Source organism: Salmo salar, chromosome 08 (assembly GCF_965601325.2).
Source record: "Salmo salar chromosome 08, fSalSal1, whole genome shotgun sequence".
In the NCBI taxonomy this organism is placed as follows: Eukaryota; Metazoa; Chordata; class Actinopteri; order Salmoniformes; family Salmonidae; genus Salmo; species Salmo salar.
In genome coordinates this window covers 18,778,169-18,795,451 of record NC_138298.1, presented here as the reverse complement: position 1 = coordinate 18,795,451, position 17,283 = coordinate 18,778,169, and the positions used below count along the sequence as shown (strand labels likewise).

At 42.2% G+C, this 17,283-nt stretch overlaps 1 protein-coding gene across 1 annotated transcript; it reads left to right on the top strand.

The window, feature by feature from the left end:
* The first annotated feature begins 749 nt into the window (after positions 1 to 749).
* spcs3 (signal peptidase complex subunit 3 homolog (S. cerevisiae)) lies at positions 750 to 6,705 on the top strand. The gene is given in 4 exon segments (NM_001140682.2): positions 750 to 973; positions 2,270 to 2,420; positions 5,444 to 5,559; positions 6,114 to 6,705. Coding segments are annotated over 4 exon segments (543 nt in total). The 5' UTR covers positions 750 to 830; the 3' UTR covers positions 6,247 to 6,705.
* Positions 6,706 to 17,283: the final 10,578 nt, after the last annotated feature.

The following is a 17,283-nucleotide window of genomic DNA, read 5'->3' as shown; positions in this document are numbered from 1 at the left end:
CTGGCTGTCGGTGGCTGGCTGCTAATGTTTTGGAAATTTCAATGGGGGGCCTGGCTATCTGTGTTGTGTTGACTCTGGTACTGGGTCATATGCCAGCCCAGAATGACACAGAAATTCCCCTCAGCAGCTGGGTCGAGACCAGATCGGATAAGTTGGAGAGAGCAGCTGTATTATAGCGCTGCCTGCCTGCCTGTGGGACAACTGGGGCCCATAGTCATACAGTGTCTCAGAGTAGGAGTGCAGATCTAGGCTTAGGCCCCTCCTATCCATGTATTCTTATTCATTATGATCTAAAATGCAACACTGAACCTAGAGCAGCACTATCAGCACTCCTACTCTAAGACGCTTTGTGGATACAGGCCTAGGGCCATTTAGACTCTGCCAGCAGCCCTAGGGCAGGGAATACAGTACAGCTATAGCCAGGGCCTTTGTGACTGTGACCTGTGGTTACTAAAAGCTAGCCCAGGCCTTAATCTTAGTTGAACTGTGGTTTGCTCCATTTTGTTGTGATGCTTCGGAAAGGTTAAAAAATATGTGTTGAGTATTTCTTCTCTTGAGGTTTAACATTATCTTGACTCATGTACTTTTACTTCAAAATTATATTATCCAATCATTATCTACTGTCATAAAATTCCTTAGCCATCACTGGTAGTGTGAACTGTAGTTCACCTCCATAACACATGGGGGCAATGTTTCACTTTAATGTTCCATCGATTAAGGAAGAACCATCCTGTTCCGTATTTCTTTGTGTCAAACTACACTTCCTGCTTTTGCAGCTAGAAGTGTTCCGCATCGTTGTGTATGAAACTGTAATATAATTGTATTTCAAAATGAATACAGTGTTGTCGAGGGCAAATTCCCTCTTCGCCTTCTCGCTCAGCGTGATGGCAGCTTTGACGTTTGGCTGTTTTATCACGACGGCGTTCAAAGACCGGAGGGTTCCGGTGGATATCCACGTATCGAGAGTAATGCTGTGAGTGATGACTAGTTATTATTATTATTAAACTACAGTGAACATGCATTGCTTTGGTTTAGATATATTTCACTCCGTGATCTATCACATTTTTATTCGTATAAACAGTTATTGGTCTCAATTGGCTACATAGCTATGGTGCTAACATGCTATGGTGCTAACAAATGCTAGCTCGAGGTGATCATTGAATCCATATGGCAATATTGACGCCAATCAATCTAACAGACAACAGTGTATCAAACTGCCTGAGCAATGAACAACAGTTGTTTTTGTCTTTGGCTACTACGTAGCCTGCCAGCCAGACTGGATGCCAGCTGCTGCTGCTTGCAACATTGTATCCAATAGTTGAACAGCACGTCAGCGCGGAATATTTTGTCAAACTGTAACCTAGCTGCCAGTAGATCAAATGTTTCCGACCTTACTGTAAATAAGAATTGTAAATAAGAATTTAGCATATGAACAGATCATGAGCCATGGCACAATTCGTTTTTTGTTTTTTGTTTCGGGAAATTAGCTGTAAAACTGCAACATGTTCTCTCAGTATGATGGCAAAATGTGTAGAATACCATGAGATTAGCTATAAAACTGCAACATGTTCTCTCGGTATCATGGCAAAATGTGTAGAATACCATGAGATTAGCTATAAAACTGCAATTTTTTGGCCACAGGGCAGAGAGAAAAAAATTGCAGTTTTATAGCTAATCTCATGGTATTCTACACATTTTGCCATGATACCGAGAGAACATGTTGCAGTTTTATAGCTAATCTCATGGTATTCTACACATTTTGCCATCATACTGAGAGAACATGTTGCAGTTTTACAGCTAATTTCCCGAAACAAAAAAACGAATTGTGCCATGGCTCATGATCTGTTAATATGCTAAATTCTTATTTGCAATTCTTATGTGTAGATTTGCAGGAAATTACTTTTAAACAGCAACATTTTCTCTCAGGCTCATGGCAAAATATGTAAAATAGCATGAGATTTGTGTAGAATTGTAGGAAGTTAGCTGTTGTCCCCCCTTGCTCAGACCTTGCGGGGGCCCGCTGAACTGTGGCATGCCATTCTAGTAGCTGTACCAAGCCATACAGTGCAAAGTGTAGCTAGACAACATTGCCTAAATGTATAGCCAGAAACCATAAAGTAAATGTAGCCTATTACTATCTATGGTGTAGCCAAGACAAAAAACTGATATTTTGACAGCTTATTGTTCCACGTGGTGAAAGAAATGTCTTGGCCTAATTCTAGGATGCAATGCACTGCACACAACTAACTCGGCCTTTACCATTTGACAGGAAAAACGTAGATGACTTCACAGGACCCAGGGAGAGAAGTGACCTGGGGTTCATCACCTTTGACCTCTCTGCTGACATAAAGCCCATATTTGACTGGAACGTCAAGCAGCTCTTCCTCTACTTGTCTGCCGAGTACGCCACCAAGAGCAACGTAAGTGTCTTACAATGGAAACTGTTTAACCTCTCTGGGCTAGGCGGGACGAATTCGTCCCACCTACGTAACAGCCACTTGCAGCCTGTGGCGCGATTTTCAAAACCTTAAAAATCCTATTACTTCAATTTCTCAAACATATTACTATTTTACAGCTATTTAAAGACAAGACTCTCGTTAATCTAACCACACTGTCCGATTTCAAAAAGGCTTTACAACGAAAGCAAAACATTAGATTATGTCAGCAGAGTACCAAGCCAGAAATAATCAGACACCCATTTTTCAAGCCAGCATATAATGTCACGAAAAACCCAGAAGACAGCTAAATGCAGCACTCACCTTTGATGATCTTCATCAGATGACAACCCTAGGACATTATGTTATACAATACATGCATGTTTTGTTCAATCAAGTTCATATTTATATCAAAAAACAGCTTTTTACATTAGCATGTGACGTTCAGAACTAGCATACCCCCGCAAACTTCCGGGGAATTCGCTAACATTTTACTAAATTACTCACGATAAACGTTCACAAAAAGCATAACAATTATTTTAAGAATTATAGATACAGACCTCCTCTATGCACTCGATATGTCCGATTTTAAAATAGCTTTTTGGTGAAAGCACATTTTGCAATATTCTAAGTACATAGCCCAGGCATCACGGGCTCGCTATTTAGACACCCGGCAAGTTTAGCACTCACCATAATCATATTTACTATTATAAAAGTTTGATTACCTTTTGTTGTCTTCGTCAGAATGCACACCCAGGACTGCTACTTCAATAACAAATGTTGGTTTGGTCCAAAATAATCCATCGTTATATCCGAATAGCGCCGTTTTGTTCGTGCGTTCCAGACACTATCCGAAATAGTAAAGAAGTGTCGCGCGCATGGCGCAATTCGTGACAATAAAATTCTAAATATTCCATTACCGTACTTCGAAGCATGTCAACCGCTGTTTAAAACCAATTTTTATGCCATTTATCTCGTAGAAAAGCGATAATATTCCGACCGGGAATCTGCAATAAACTAAACAGCCGAATTAAAATACTCCACGGGGGCTAATCGCGCATGCGCCTCACTCCATTGTCACCTAATGGGACACTTGAATAAGATGATAATCTGTTTCAGCCTGAGGCTGCCTCGTCAACCTTCATGATTTTCCCGCGTCCTGAGAGCCTATTGGAGCCCTGGGAATTGTCACGTTACAGCTAAGATCCTTACTTTTCAATAAACAGATGCAAGACGCACGACTCCTTGTCAGACAGGCCACTTCCTGCATGAAACCTTGTCAGGTTTTTGCCTGCCATAGGAGTTCTGTTATACTCACAGACACCATTCAAACAGTTTTAGAAACTTCAGGGTGTTTTCTATCCAAACCTGAACAATAATATGCATATTCTAGCTTCTGAGTTGGTGTAGGAGGCAGTTAAAAATGGGCACATATTTTTTCCAAAATTCTCAATACTGCCCTCTAGCCCAAACAGGTTAACATTTAAGAACCAAACGGGGTGGTACCTACCTGAAATGATCTAATAGAAAGGAGGACCCAAGGCACTCTTCGAACTCTGTTTTCCGTTTCGACTAAACGGTTTCTGTTGCAAAATGTTTTTCAAAATCGGCGTGATGAATACAACCCAGACCTGTTCTCTTTCCTGTTGATCTATCAATTATCATTATCATACGTTCCTCTTGGCTTGCTTTGGTAGTTGCCACAACAACAGATCACACAAATTATACTTGATGAAGCCAATCTGAAGGGATGACCTTCTATAGGTAGATTACCCTATATATAGAATTGCAGCAGAATAGTCATACTTCTACACCACCAGGAGCAATGTAAGAACTGACCTCTTTCCTTTATGATGTATCAATAATCATTATCACACGTTCCTCCTCTTGGCATGGGTAGGCTGGTTGCCACACACTGTTAACACATTGGTTCTTCTACACGTCACACACATTTAATTGGTGGAAGCCAAGAAGGCAATATGGTTTGAAGGGTAACATTTTATAAATAGTGTATCCTAAGAAGTAGCCTGGGTTGGTCTCAGGTCTGTTTGTGCTGTGTAGTCCTATGTAAACTATGACTATAGGAATTTGATACACAGTCGTGAAGAGAGCACCCTCAGGAGGCTGAAAAGATTGGGCATGGTTCCTCAGATCCTCAAAACGTTCTACAGCTGCACCATTGAGAGCATCTCGACTGGCTGCATCACCGCTTGGTATGCAATTGCTTGACAACCCACCGTAAGGCGCTACAGAGGGTAGTGCGTACGGCCCAATACATCACTGGGGCCAAACTCTCTGCCATCATGGACCTGTATACCAGGAGGTGTCAGTGGGGGAAAAAATGCCCTAAAAATTGTCACCGACTCCAGCCACCCTAGTCATAGACTGTTCTCTCTGCTACCGCACGGCAAGCAGGCCATAAGACTGCTGGACTATTTGCATTGACACTCTTTTTTTAAATATAGATTGTTTTTATTTTTTGCACTGACTCTTGCACCAGCTCTATGCACACTTACTGAACTCTACCCACACACACATACTACTGACACTCCAATACACACACACAATACATATGCTCACACACAAAACACACACATGCATATTGACGCCACACGTTCACACACACTGCTGCTACTCTATTTATTATCTATCCTGATTGCCTAGTCACTTTTACCCCAACCTACATATTACCTCAACTATCTCGTATCCCTGCACATTGACTCCGTACCGGTACTCCTTGTATATAGTCTCGCTGTTATTTTATTGTGTTACTATTTCCGTATTTATTTTTAGTAAATGTTTCTTGCTTTTTAACGCTGCATTGTTGGGAAAGGGCTCGTAAGTAAGCATTCCACAGAAAAGTCTACACCTGTTGTATTCTGCTCATGTGACAAATAAAATTAGATTTGATACGGATCTGGGATCAGGCCACCTAGGAAGGTGATATGCATGGTAAAATGGCTGCCAGCTAGTGATATTTAACTGTGACGTGTTGTGCTTTCTTCCAGGCCCTGAACCAGGTGGTTCTGTGGGATAAGATCGTGCTAAGGGGAGAGAGCACCAAGCTCAACCTCAGAGACATGAAGTCCAAGTACTTCTTCTTCGATGACGGAAACGGTCTTCGGTAAGCATCCTTTGTTCACCCTCACTTTTATTCGGGTGCCAGTACCTAACCATAACAAATCAGGTTTTTGATATAGCATTGGTGTGGAATCAGTCTTGATGCCATTTTATTTCATCAAATAGTTTGTCACATACAGTTTACAGCAGGTATAGAAGGCACGTCAACATAATCATTTTGCTATACCTTTTAAACCTGCTGTAAACTATCTGACAAATACAATTTAAACTGATTTTACATTGAGAAACAAATATTTGTTTCCCTTTAGTCCTACATTTTATTTTAACCTTTTTTTTTTTTTTACCTTTATTTAACTAGGCAAGTCAGTTAAGAACAAATTCTTATTTTTAATGACGGCCTAGGAACAGTGGGTTAACTGTTTCTAGTCCAACGCTCTAACCATTGTGTTGAATAGTTATGGAAAACCCTTTGTATGCAGCAGAGGGCAGTATAGGACCGCTTTTGGCACCTCTCCTGCTCCTCCCCAGTCTTTCCAATGGAAATACTGTAGGAACACTATGATGTTTAAGGCCTTTGTGTGATGATCTCTCCACCAGGGCGAACAAAAACATCACCCTGACTCTGTCCTGGAACGTGGTGCCCAACGCTGGGATCCTGCCCCTGGTCATGGGCTCTGGCCACATGTCTGTCCCCTTCCCCGAATCATACGAGACCACCAAGAGCTACTGAACTGTTCCACCATTTGTATTTGCTGTGTAATCTTTTATGACTTTTAATAAAAGTGGACATTTGGGAACGGTTCAATTGTATGCCTTTGCATTAATGCTGCCACAGAAAAAAGACTGTCTAAATGTTGCTAGCAGTGAAATCATTGCTTCTTTTTTTCCTAAATTTCCTCTCAAAGCTCAATAGAGGAGAGACCACGCATCATCTACTTCAATGCACTTTGAGAGAGGTGAGGAATCGAGGAGGATGCAAGGATTTGACTGCTAGTAATCCTTGGTTTAAATGGTCATCGCTGAGATGGACTTAGTAACTAGAAAGGCAGGACTCCTCATGCTTCATGTAACTCTACAGTAGTTCTCAGTACCTGTATAATGAATGGCAATGTGAAATCGTTGAATAATTACGTTTTTGTTTGTTCACTGTAGATGTTGCTTTCTTTTTTATAAAAAAAATCTGAAAGATAATTCTGTATAACTGGTTATTAGTAGAGAAACGGAAGAGGATTGGTTAAAAAGGGCTCCCGAGTGGCACAACGTCTAAGGCCCTGCATCTTAGTGTAAGAGGCGTCACTACAGTATTCCCTGGTTCAAATCCAGGCTGTATCACATCTGGCCCTGATTGGGAGTCCCATAGGGCGGCGCACAACTGGCCCAGCGTCGTCTGGGTAGGCCGTCATTGTTAATAAGAATTTGTTCTTAACTGACTTGCCTAGTTAAATAAAAAAAAACATATGTAATGTTAACATTTTACTGACAGATGGCGCCATATGACCACAAACACAACCTACCACTTACCTGAAGCATTCAGAGTAGTTGCCACATTTAGAATGATGGACATTGGCCCATAGAATAATTTTCGATGTATTATAATTGAGTTCCCCAAAACAATATCTGCTCTAGTCATAATGTTTTGAAATGATGGTATATGAATATAATGGCTACAACAGCATTGTTTGAAATGTGTCTATGTGCTCCAAATAACTAAACATAGTTCACTGTACCTCTAAAGAATGTCCATAGGTCGTAGACTAGACAGATTGGCGATATCAACATTTAATTGGAGGCCTCACGTTTGAGTGGGTTTGCAGAGGTAGCGAGTGGAAAAACATCCATTGTATGACAATAGGAACAGAAAAGCCCAAGGTTGTTGACACAGCAGCACCAGTTGAAGGGGAAATGTAATTATAGCTAGCCAGATATTTGTATTCAAGAGACTGATTTCAATCTTGGAAAATAACAAATTCATATAAGTTGTTCTTAAGACCACATATGATATGCAGGGGAACCAAACAAGAGTTGGGGAAATTCAGCTGCGTATCTGCTATTTAGAGGAAGGGTGTTTAGTGAAGAGTTGTACAGGTTATTAAACCCAAAGTGACTTCCACTTTAAGACAAGGGGGAAGCTCACCAGGGCAGCAGGGTATCTCCTAAATTTAGGCCTAGATTAAATCAGATCATGCGTTAACTAGCGATAGCTGTCACCTGCATTATAGCTGATGTTTAGGTAGTGTTGGAGGTGGAACTGGTTTGGAGCTGTCCAATAGGTGAGCAGCCTCTTGGGGCTCTGTCACGAAGCCACACCCGCCCCACTGGCGTTAGAAGTTCAGAATGAGAAAGTGTAGGCTATATAGAAATAATTTACGCTCAAAATGAAAAATCATTAAACGAAATGAGGATTTATATGATTTCCATCGAGGTGTAGATTACATTCCAGTGTTTGAATTTGGAAGCAAGGCTCTATGGGATTTATGTTAATGTGACTGTGCAGCCAATGGATATGTCTGCTTTAGGTATAATGCCACGAGCTGCTTGTGGATTTGACAGCTCTAAGGGACAGTTCAAACTTCCAAAATAGGGGAGGGTTGTGTTTTAAAAAAATATATAAAAAAAATAGCGTTGTGCGTTTTTTTTCCCTGGTTTACATTGGCTCTTTTGCAGGTTTTTCTATATAATTTCGTCTATCCTAGCCACATTTCCTCATCTGCTTGCATGCGCCTCCACTATATCAAGGTGTTTTGGTACTTCCCTTATGCATTATGCCTTTCCACAAGCTAACTTTTACTATACCACTATAGTCTACCAGTCGGACTGTCTATCCTACTCTCTATCCACCATTCATAGTGATAGGTGGATCGTTTGTACAGATGTGCAATAGGCTAAGTAGCAATCATACCACACATAAAACCATTCAAAGCTGCATAATCTTTTCAATATGAATCCACAAGAACAAATAGGAATAGCTGATAGGCAGCGGAGAGGAAAGGTGTATCAATGCCCATGAAAGAACAGTGAGACATGAGGCACGCAGCTCATAAAGCTCCCCTATTGATCTTGTTTAGGGACAATATACAATTATCCTACATAGACTAACCTACAACGCCACAATGAATAATTGCATTATTGTTTTCAAGTGACCACAAAATTCAACTTTTACTTCTGATATTGAGATGCGGGTCAGAAGTCTGGGTCAGATGACTGTGTGTAGTCAATCTGGATGGTCAGAGAGCTAGCAACAATGACAAGAAGCTGCCATGTGAGGAATCGTAGGTGCTTGTTCTTCTCTTTCTTCATCAAATATATCTTCATCATTTCTTCATCAAATATATGCCCTGTGTTTCTCCAACAGTCGCTCAGTCACCATCAATGTCTGTCGTCATTGATGGAAACACAACTCTTTCTTCATCAAATATATGCTCTGTGTTTCTCCAACAGTCCAACAGTCACCATCAATGTTTGTCGTCATTGATGGAAACACAACTCTGATGGGAAAATGTACATATTGTTTTTATACAGATTTTAGAATATTCACATGGAAATCTGTCGCCAATTGGATGGAAACCTATTTATGGATACCCTAAAGACTCTGGCTAGTGTGCTAGTCCAGTTTCACTTTTATTATGCCTCCACATCATGGTTCATCAACAGTCCCAACCAGAATCCACAGAATTATCACGGACTCAGCCACTAGGTACCTATCCAACTAATTTTCATTTGTTAGAGATGTCCACCAGCATAATACCAGAGCCAGAGACTCTAATATTCAATGTTTTAAATATAAGAGTCTATCTGATGAGAACACATTTCTATATACCTGAGCTGTTGAGTGGAACAAACTACCGCAACAACTCAAAGCCTAAACAACCATAACAGCTTTTAAAAATAATGAAAAAAAGCTAGCTAATGAGCGAACAGTACCCCCACTTCCTTCCATTCTGCTAGCAAACATGCAATCTTTGGACAATAAAATAGATGACCTACGCGGAAGATTAAACTACCAACGGGACATTCAAAACTGCAATATCTTATGCTTCACGGAGTTGTGGCTGAACGACGACACTATCAACATATATACGCTGCACCAGCAGGATAGAACAGCGGCGTCTGGTAAGACAAGGGGCGGCGGACTATGTATTTTTGTAAATAACAGCTGGTGCACGATATCTAAGGAAGTCTCGAGCTATTGCTCGCCTGAGGTAGAGTATCTAATGATAAGCTGTAGACCACACTATCTACCTAGAAAGTTTTAATCTGTATTTTGCGTAGCTGTTTACATACCACCACTGTCAGAGGCTGGCACTAAGACAGCATTGAATGAACTGTATTCCAGCATAAGCAAACAAGAAAACGCTCACCCAGATGCGGCGCTCCTAGTAGCCGGGGTCTTTAATGCAGGGAAACTTAAATCCGTTTCCCCAAATTTCTATCAGCATGTTAAATGTGCAACCAGAGGAAAAAAACTCTGGACCACCTTTACTCCACACACAGAGACGCATACAAAGGTCTCCCTCACCCCCCATTTGGCAAATCTGACCATAATTCTATCCTCCTGATTCCTGCTTACAAGCAAAAATTAAAGCAGGAAGCAGCAGTGACTAGATCAATACAAAAGTGGTCAGATGAAGAAGATGCTAAGCTGCAGGACTGTTTTGCTAGCACAGACTGGAATATGTTCCTGGATTCTTCCAATGGCATTGAGGAGTACACCACGTTCGCTGTGGGGTTCACGTCCTCGATGCACTTATTGATAAAGCCAGTGACTGATGTGGTGTACTCCTCAATGCCATTGGAAGAATCCCGGAACATATTCCAGTCTGTGCTAGCAAAACAGTCCTGGAGTTTAGCATCTACTTCATCTGACCACTTTTTAATAGACCGAGTCACTGCTGCTTCCTGCTTTAGTTTTTGCTTGTAAGCATGAATCAGGAGGATAGAATTATGCTCACATTTTCCAAATGGAGGGCGGGGGAGAGCTTTGTAAGCGTGCGTCTCTGTGTGTGGAGTAAAGGTGGTCTAGAATTATTTCCCTGTGGTTGCACATTTAACATGCTGATAGAAATTAGGTAAAACTGATTTAAGTTTCCCTGCATTAAAGTCCTCGGCCACTAGGAGCGCCACCTCTGGATGAACATTTTCCTGTTTGCTTATGGCGGTATACAGCTCATTGAGTGCTGTTTTAGTGCCAGCATCGGTCTGTGGTGGAATGTAGACAGCTATGAAAAAATACAGCTTATCATGAGATATTCTACCTCAGGCAAGCAAAACCTCGAGACTTCCTTAGATATCGTGCACCAGCTTTTGTTTACATATATGCATAGGCCGCCGCCCCGTGTCTTACCAGAGGCTGCTGTTCTATCCTGCCGATAGAGTGTAGAACCTGCCAGCTGTATGTTCTTAATGTCGTCGTTCAGCCACGACTCTGTGAAACATAAGATATTACAGTTTTTAACGTCCCGTTGGTAGGATATTCGTGCTTTCAGTTCGTCCCATTTATTTTCCAGCGATTGAACGTTAGCTAGCAGGATGGAAGGCAAAGGCAGATTAGCCACTCGTCGCCTGATCCTCTCCAGGCACCCTGATCATTTTCTGCGAAATCTCAGTTTCCTTTTCCAGCGAATGACGGGGATCTGGGCCTGGTCGGGTGTCTGTACTATATCCCTCCCATCCGACTCATTGAAGAAAAACTCTTCATCTAATCTGAGGTGAGTAATCCCAGTTCTGATGTCCAGAAGCTCTTTTCAGTCATAAGAGATGGTAGCAGCAACATTATGTAGAAAACAAGTTACGAACAACGCGAAGAAACAAAATAGCATGGTTGATTAAGAACCAATAAGACGGTAGCCATCCCCTCTGGCGCCATCATAGTAACAAGCAGGGAGAATGAGCTCAACCATCTGGCCCGTATCCCTGCATGCTGTAACAGGGATGCTGTTACCCCCCAGTAAATGTCTAACTCTCCCTAATGAAGTTTCACCTCCAACATCGCCAAAACAACCTCTATGCAGATGTCAGCTAAAGCGGTTCTGATTGAATAGAACCCCATATGTTTTTTAGCACAGAAGTAGAAACACGAATAGGTAAAATCATTTAGGCGATAACTCTGCATTAGCATAATGCGTCTTTATGGTGTGTGATGAGAAAACCGTTCAGCAGCTTTTCATTCCTCTGGGAAGTCACTGATACCCTTTTCACACTATTTTGCCGAACCGGACTGTGCTGACTCAGATTTTTCATTAAACATTATCCTATCTAGCAGCTATAGTGGATTCTTTACCAGTACAGCTCAGTAGTGTGAGAAGGGTACATAAAAGGTCTCTCTGTCATGTTGTGACACAGAGCAGAAGTACCAGAGTGGATCCACTTCACACAACCTCTTCTTCAGAAACACCGCACAGGGGCTTCTGTAATCACTCAAGGGCAAACCTAAGGCATGATCAGCATGTATTAAGCAGCCCTGGGAACTCCTCCTGTCAGAGACACAGAGCGCGGGAGGGAGACGTTATCCACCTGTCTGGTGAACAGGGAGGGAACCTGTTTTAGAGGGAGAAAGATGTGTGTCTGTGTGTATCAGGAGTGTGTGCGCGTGTATCAGGAATGTGTGTATCAGAGTGTGTGTGTGTGTGTGTGTGTGTGTGTGTGTGTGTGTGTGTGTGTGTGTGTGTGTGTGTGTGGGTGTGTGTGGGGGATCAGGAGTGTGTGTGTGTGTATCAGGAATGTTTGTGTATGCACGCATCACTGTAAGTCGGTTAGGATAAAACTGTCTGCTAAACGGCATATATTTATTATTATTATTATTATGTAATTATTATATTATTGAGTCAGGAGTGTTTGTGTCGGGAGTGTGTGTGACTGTGTGTCAGGAGTGTGAATGACTGTATCAGGAATGTGTATGTGTCTATAGCTCATCGTATGCTTCCCAGTTGAAACAGGTTTTTTTTCAGCTGTTCATGCAAATGGCATTTTATTCTTCGTCGGTGATTAGTCAACAGTAGGGATTCTTCAATGAAGTGTTTGTTGTCATTCGAAGACAGACGACTAGATTTCATGTACATTTTTCCACTTGAGAAATACTGCACCAAACATGTTATTTAGATGTAAAATTGCACCGCAAAAACGTCAAGATGAATTACAGATATCTTTACTATTTTGCGTAAGTATACTTTTGCTACGGTATCTCAAGAAGGGACAAACCGTAATTTTGCCGCTTTCTCATCGTTGTCCAAGCAAAGGTATTTTAAGGGCGTATGCGAGCACAGACGTTCACTTCGTCCCTAGCCGAGTTCTGCTAGAAGCAAACTGAATCAATTATGTGGACGCCTTTAACCCCCCCCCCCCCAAAAAAAAACATTTTCTACTAGCACTGACTTTTCTGATAACTTCTTTATTGAGGATAAATGTACTTTGACTGTGATATGTGGTTGTCTCACCCAGTTATCTTAAGAGGAATCCACTAACTGTAAGTCACTCTGGATAAGAGCATCTGCTAACTGACTAAAATGTAAATGTGTGCATCAGGAGTGTGTGACTGTGTCAAGAGTGTGTGTGTGATAGTGTGTCATGTGTGTGTAAGCTAAGGGCTGAGAGATACCCTGGAGCTGAGGGATACCCTTGAAGTCACAGTCACACCCCGCCAAGTAGAGAAGGCCAGTTCTATTGTGGCCAGGGGCTATCTCATCCAAAATATGCATGTTTCAGCAGTAGTGGGACACCCTTCTGGTTACACATCAGTAAACAAAGAAAATAGGAAGACAGTTCAGGGTTGTCCTATTCCGAAATTACAAAGAGAGCTTGGATCATAGAACTGTGATGTTGCTGACAGGGCATAGCCAAATAGTAGAGCTCAGTCATGTATAGTTGTATGAAAGAAGAATAGTGAATGCATGCATAATCTTCTAGACTCTTGCCCTGGATCCACACGTTAACAACATTGTCAAATCTTAATGTGACAGGTCAAATAAGGGTTAGATAGACATTGTTTGAACAGACTTTTTAAGAAATTGAAAATTACGAAGAGGTTGATTACGGGCGAGTTTGTGTTTTAGTCAAAGTTTCTGGAAAGTTTTGACAGCAGAGCCTCACGGTAATTTAAATTCACCCTCCCCCTTGCAAACTTCCAGGAAGAAAAACAACATTCATCTTATTCCCAAGCCTCAAGCCCTTCTACTCTCAAAGAGAGAGAGAGAGCAGAGAGAGAGAAAGGGGGAGAGAGAGGGAAAGGGAGAGAAAGAGAGAGAGAGAGAACCCCACTAGGTCATCAGGCAGATGTTCATAATTACATGGCACCTTCATGGTATCCATATCACAATGCACAGGAGACATGGGAGGTCAAAGTTCAGCCTGCCTGCTGCCATTATTGTACCTTTCAAGTGTAGTGTTGCTAATGCTTTGTGTGAGACGCAACTCCCAGTTGCTGCACGATAGCCCAATGCGATTATGCAGAGTCTGGGTAGGGGAAGGTTAAAAGAGCTGCTACATCGGAATATTCAAGATTTGGAAAGGAAATAGGCCTTTCGGAGCCATGTGGGGGAGTTCAAAATGACTCAGGTGGGACGATGGTTTGGTGTGCCAGTGACTAACAGGAGACTATAATTCCCTTAGTGTGCATTGAGCTAATGAGCCAACAAGCAAAGTGAATTTATACCCATTGTAACCGCCACATGACCAAAATGGAATTGAATTTGCTCTCCTGTTATATAAAATATGCTTGTGAAAGCATTCAGATGTTCTTCATTGGAAATTCAAGCCCTGTGGAAATTCAATTCCCTTTAAAAAAAAAAAAAAACTTCACGTGGAATATGCTGATCATACCGGGAAAAACCTTACTGCAATTACCCTTTGTCATACCTGATATCATGTGATGCCTTGTTTAGCTACTTCTCAGAGTCAGAATTTAAGAATGCAGGGGGTAATTCTGAGGCAGACAGATTCTGCTAGCTACCCCCCCATTCACCCGTGGCATGCGCTGCTCCTCTCTGGCAGCCTCTGTATCTTTGGCCCTAGTTATGATGCCATTCTGGCTCTTCTCCCAGTGTCTGGGAGGCACAGTCCTCATAGACTCAACCTCCTCAGTGGAGTATTACTCCTGTCAGGGTCGGGGTAAATTCCATTTCAATTCCAGTCAATTCAGGAAGCATACTGAAGCATACGGAAGCATACGTCCAATTCTCTTTTATGCAATTCAAAGATGAACATTTGGATTTAGAATTGGATTTGGTTTACTTTCTGAATTGACAGGCACTGAAATGGAATTGACCGCAACCCTGACTTATCTGCCCCAACCCGTAGAAACATAGTATTGTTATGGAAGTTGTTTAGGGCGTAGGTAGACTTCCACTCTACACTTCCACTACACGCATCCCAACCCTAGAAGGTAGCAGCAACTGGGCCAGGTACTGAGAGTGATAAGCAAGTGATTGCTCACAGGTAATCATACTGGAGAAGTGGATTAAGTAGCCTTCCCGCAGTTGTTGGCAATTCTTTTTCTCGATAGTATGCATTTTTCACGTCTTTCCATTGTTAGCTTGTGTCATTAGCCTCAATATTAATGATCTGCTTGGGTTGGCTGACTACCGAGTCAAGACAGAGCTCGCCCTGGATCCTGGTAAGAATGCTGTCACCTCGGCACGTGTATCTAACAGAATGAGTTACAGTGAGAGAGGAACACTGTGTGTTAATGTGTGTATTAATATCGAAACCAATAGATTTTTGTTTAGTTTAGTTCATTAGGATCCCTATTAGCTATTGCACATGCAGCAGCTACTCTTCCTGGGGTCCTCCTAAAATGTACAAATACATGATAATGGTCAGAACAATAATAGACTAGAACAACATAAGATATTATATTCAATTCCAAATAAACACATTTTTACTCCAAGAGACAACAAAAATACTATTTATACACTATTCATATATACATTCGTATTCCTATATAAAACACAGTTATAATTAGATATTTGGAAAGAGGAGAGGCGCAGTGATACGAGATGATTTTATCCCCAAAAATGTTTTACTTGCTTTTTGTTTGAGTAACCTCTGGTGGCAGAGCATTCCACGATGACATGGCTGTATACATAACTTAGCAACGCGTTGTCTGTTTTTGGTTTGGGTAATGTGAAGAAACCCATAGTGGCGTGTCTAGTGGGGTATGTATGTCTGTTTGAAGTGTATGCAAATAGATTATACAAGTGGTTAGGCATTTTCAACACAGAGCCAATTGTGTGCCACTCTATTGGACTCCCAATCACAGCCAGATGTGATGCAGTCCGGATTTGAACCAGGGGACTGCAGTGACCCCTCTTGCACTGAGATGCAGTGCCTCAGACCGCTGCGCCACTCGGGAGCCCAGATATCACAGACTATCATGTTCTTGATGTTAGTTCTGTGTGTGTTAGTCATAATGCTCCATTGTTCTTGTCCTGATCCAATGCCACCCAGAGCCCAGGGTAGCACAGTTGGCATTCCAAGCACAAAGCCAAGACATATTTTGTCAATGGTTGGCAGTGACTAGTACCTCTAGAATGCTACAGCATTGTATGATCCGATCCCCAAAGTCCAAACACAAAGAATAACCCTGGTGATAAAATGTGTAATTCCAAATAGGCTGTGAGGCCCATGCTATTGTACCTACTATAAATCCCCTAGTATTGAAGTAAGAACTGCTGGACAACAAAGAGGAGTTGTTGCTGTTGTTTTGCTATTACCACCGGTCCCTGTGCATTCTCCTGAAAATAACCCCAATGTCACTCATTGTGTCATTGTGTCATGTGTGACTCTTCGTTGGATGACGTCATTCCAGAGTCCTTTCTAGAATTCATCTATTTTTTTTCACTCTTTCCGGTATTTCCTCATTCTGTCTTCCCTGTTGTGGAAATGTAGCACGTAGGCCTGGTCCGTGGACTGAATGGAGGCGTAGGTGGTTGACGTAGACCACAGGAGGTTGGTGGCTCCTTAATTGAGGAGGACAGGCTCGTGGTAATGGCTGGAGCGGAATGGGTGGAACGGTAGCAAATACATCAAACATGGTTTCCATGAGTTTAATGTCATTCCATTTACTCTGTTCCACCCATTATTATGAGCCGTCCTCCCCTCAGCAGCCTCCACTGACATAGACCTAAATGTTTGTGGACATCAAAGCACTTAGAGTAGGAATACCAGAGTAAAACCATTTGTTACATGGCATTTGGAATTAGTTTTCTGCATTCCTTGCGTAGCAACACATTTCATACTGCACCACTCGTTCACATTAAAGCCAAACATGTAGGCCTATCCACACATTGTGAATTATGTTATCTCTTCAATATGAGTGATTGAATGCGCTTTCCATTTGTTCCCCTCAAATCAAACACATGTACGTGCATACGTTCTCCCCAGTCCACATACTGTCTGTCATGTATGTCTACTTCTCTCTCCTCCACTCCTTGTTTTGTTACCAGTGTTTTTTCTTATCAGTTGATCTCTGTTGTGTGGTACCAGGAACCCAGCCATCCAGTTGTAGGCGTTGGGATTCATTTCCGTCCTGGCAGCCGCCCCGTGTTTCTGTTCTGTTACACGGAGATGTTAATTATCAAGCACAACAATGGGCCGAGTTCATTTCCAGCAGGTCAGTCAGTCAACCAGCCAGCCAGCCAGCCAGCCAGTCAACCAGCCAGCCAGCCAGTCAGTCAGCCAGCCAGTCAGTCAGCCAGCCAGCCAGCCAGCCAGCCAGCCAGCCAGCCAGTCAACCAGCCAGCCAGCCAGCCAGCCAACCAGCCAGCCAGTCAACCAG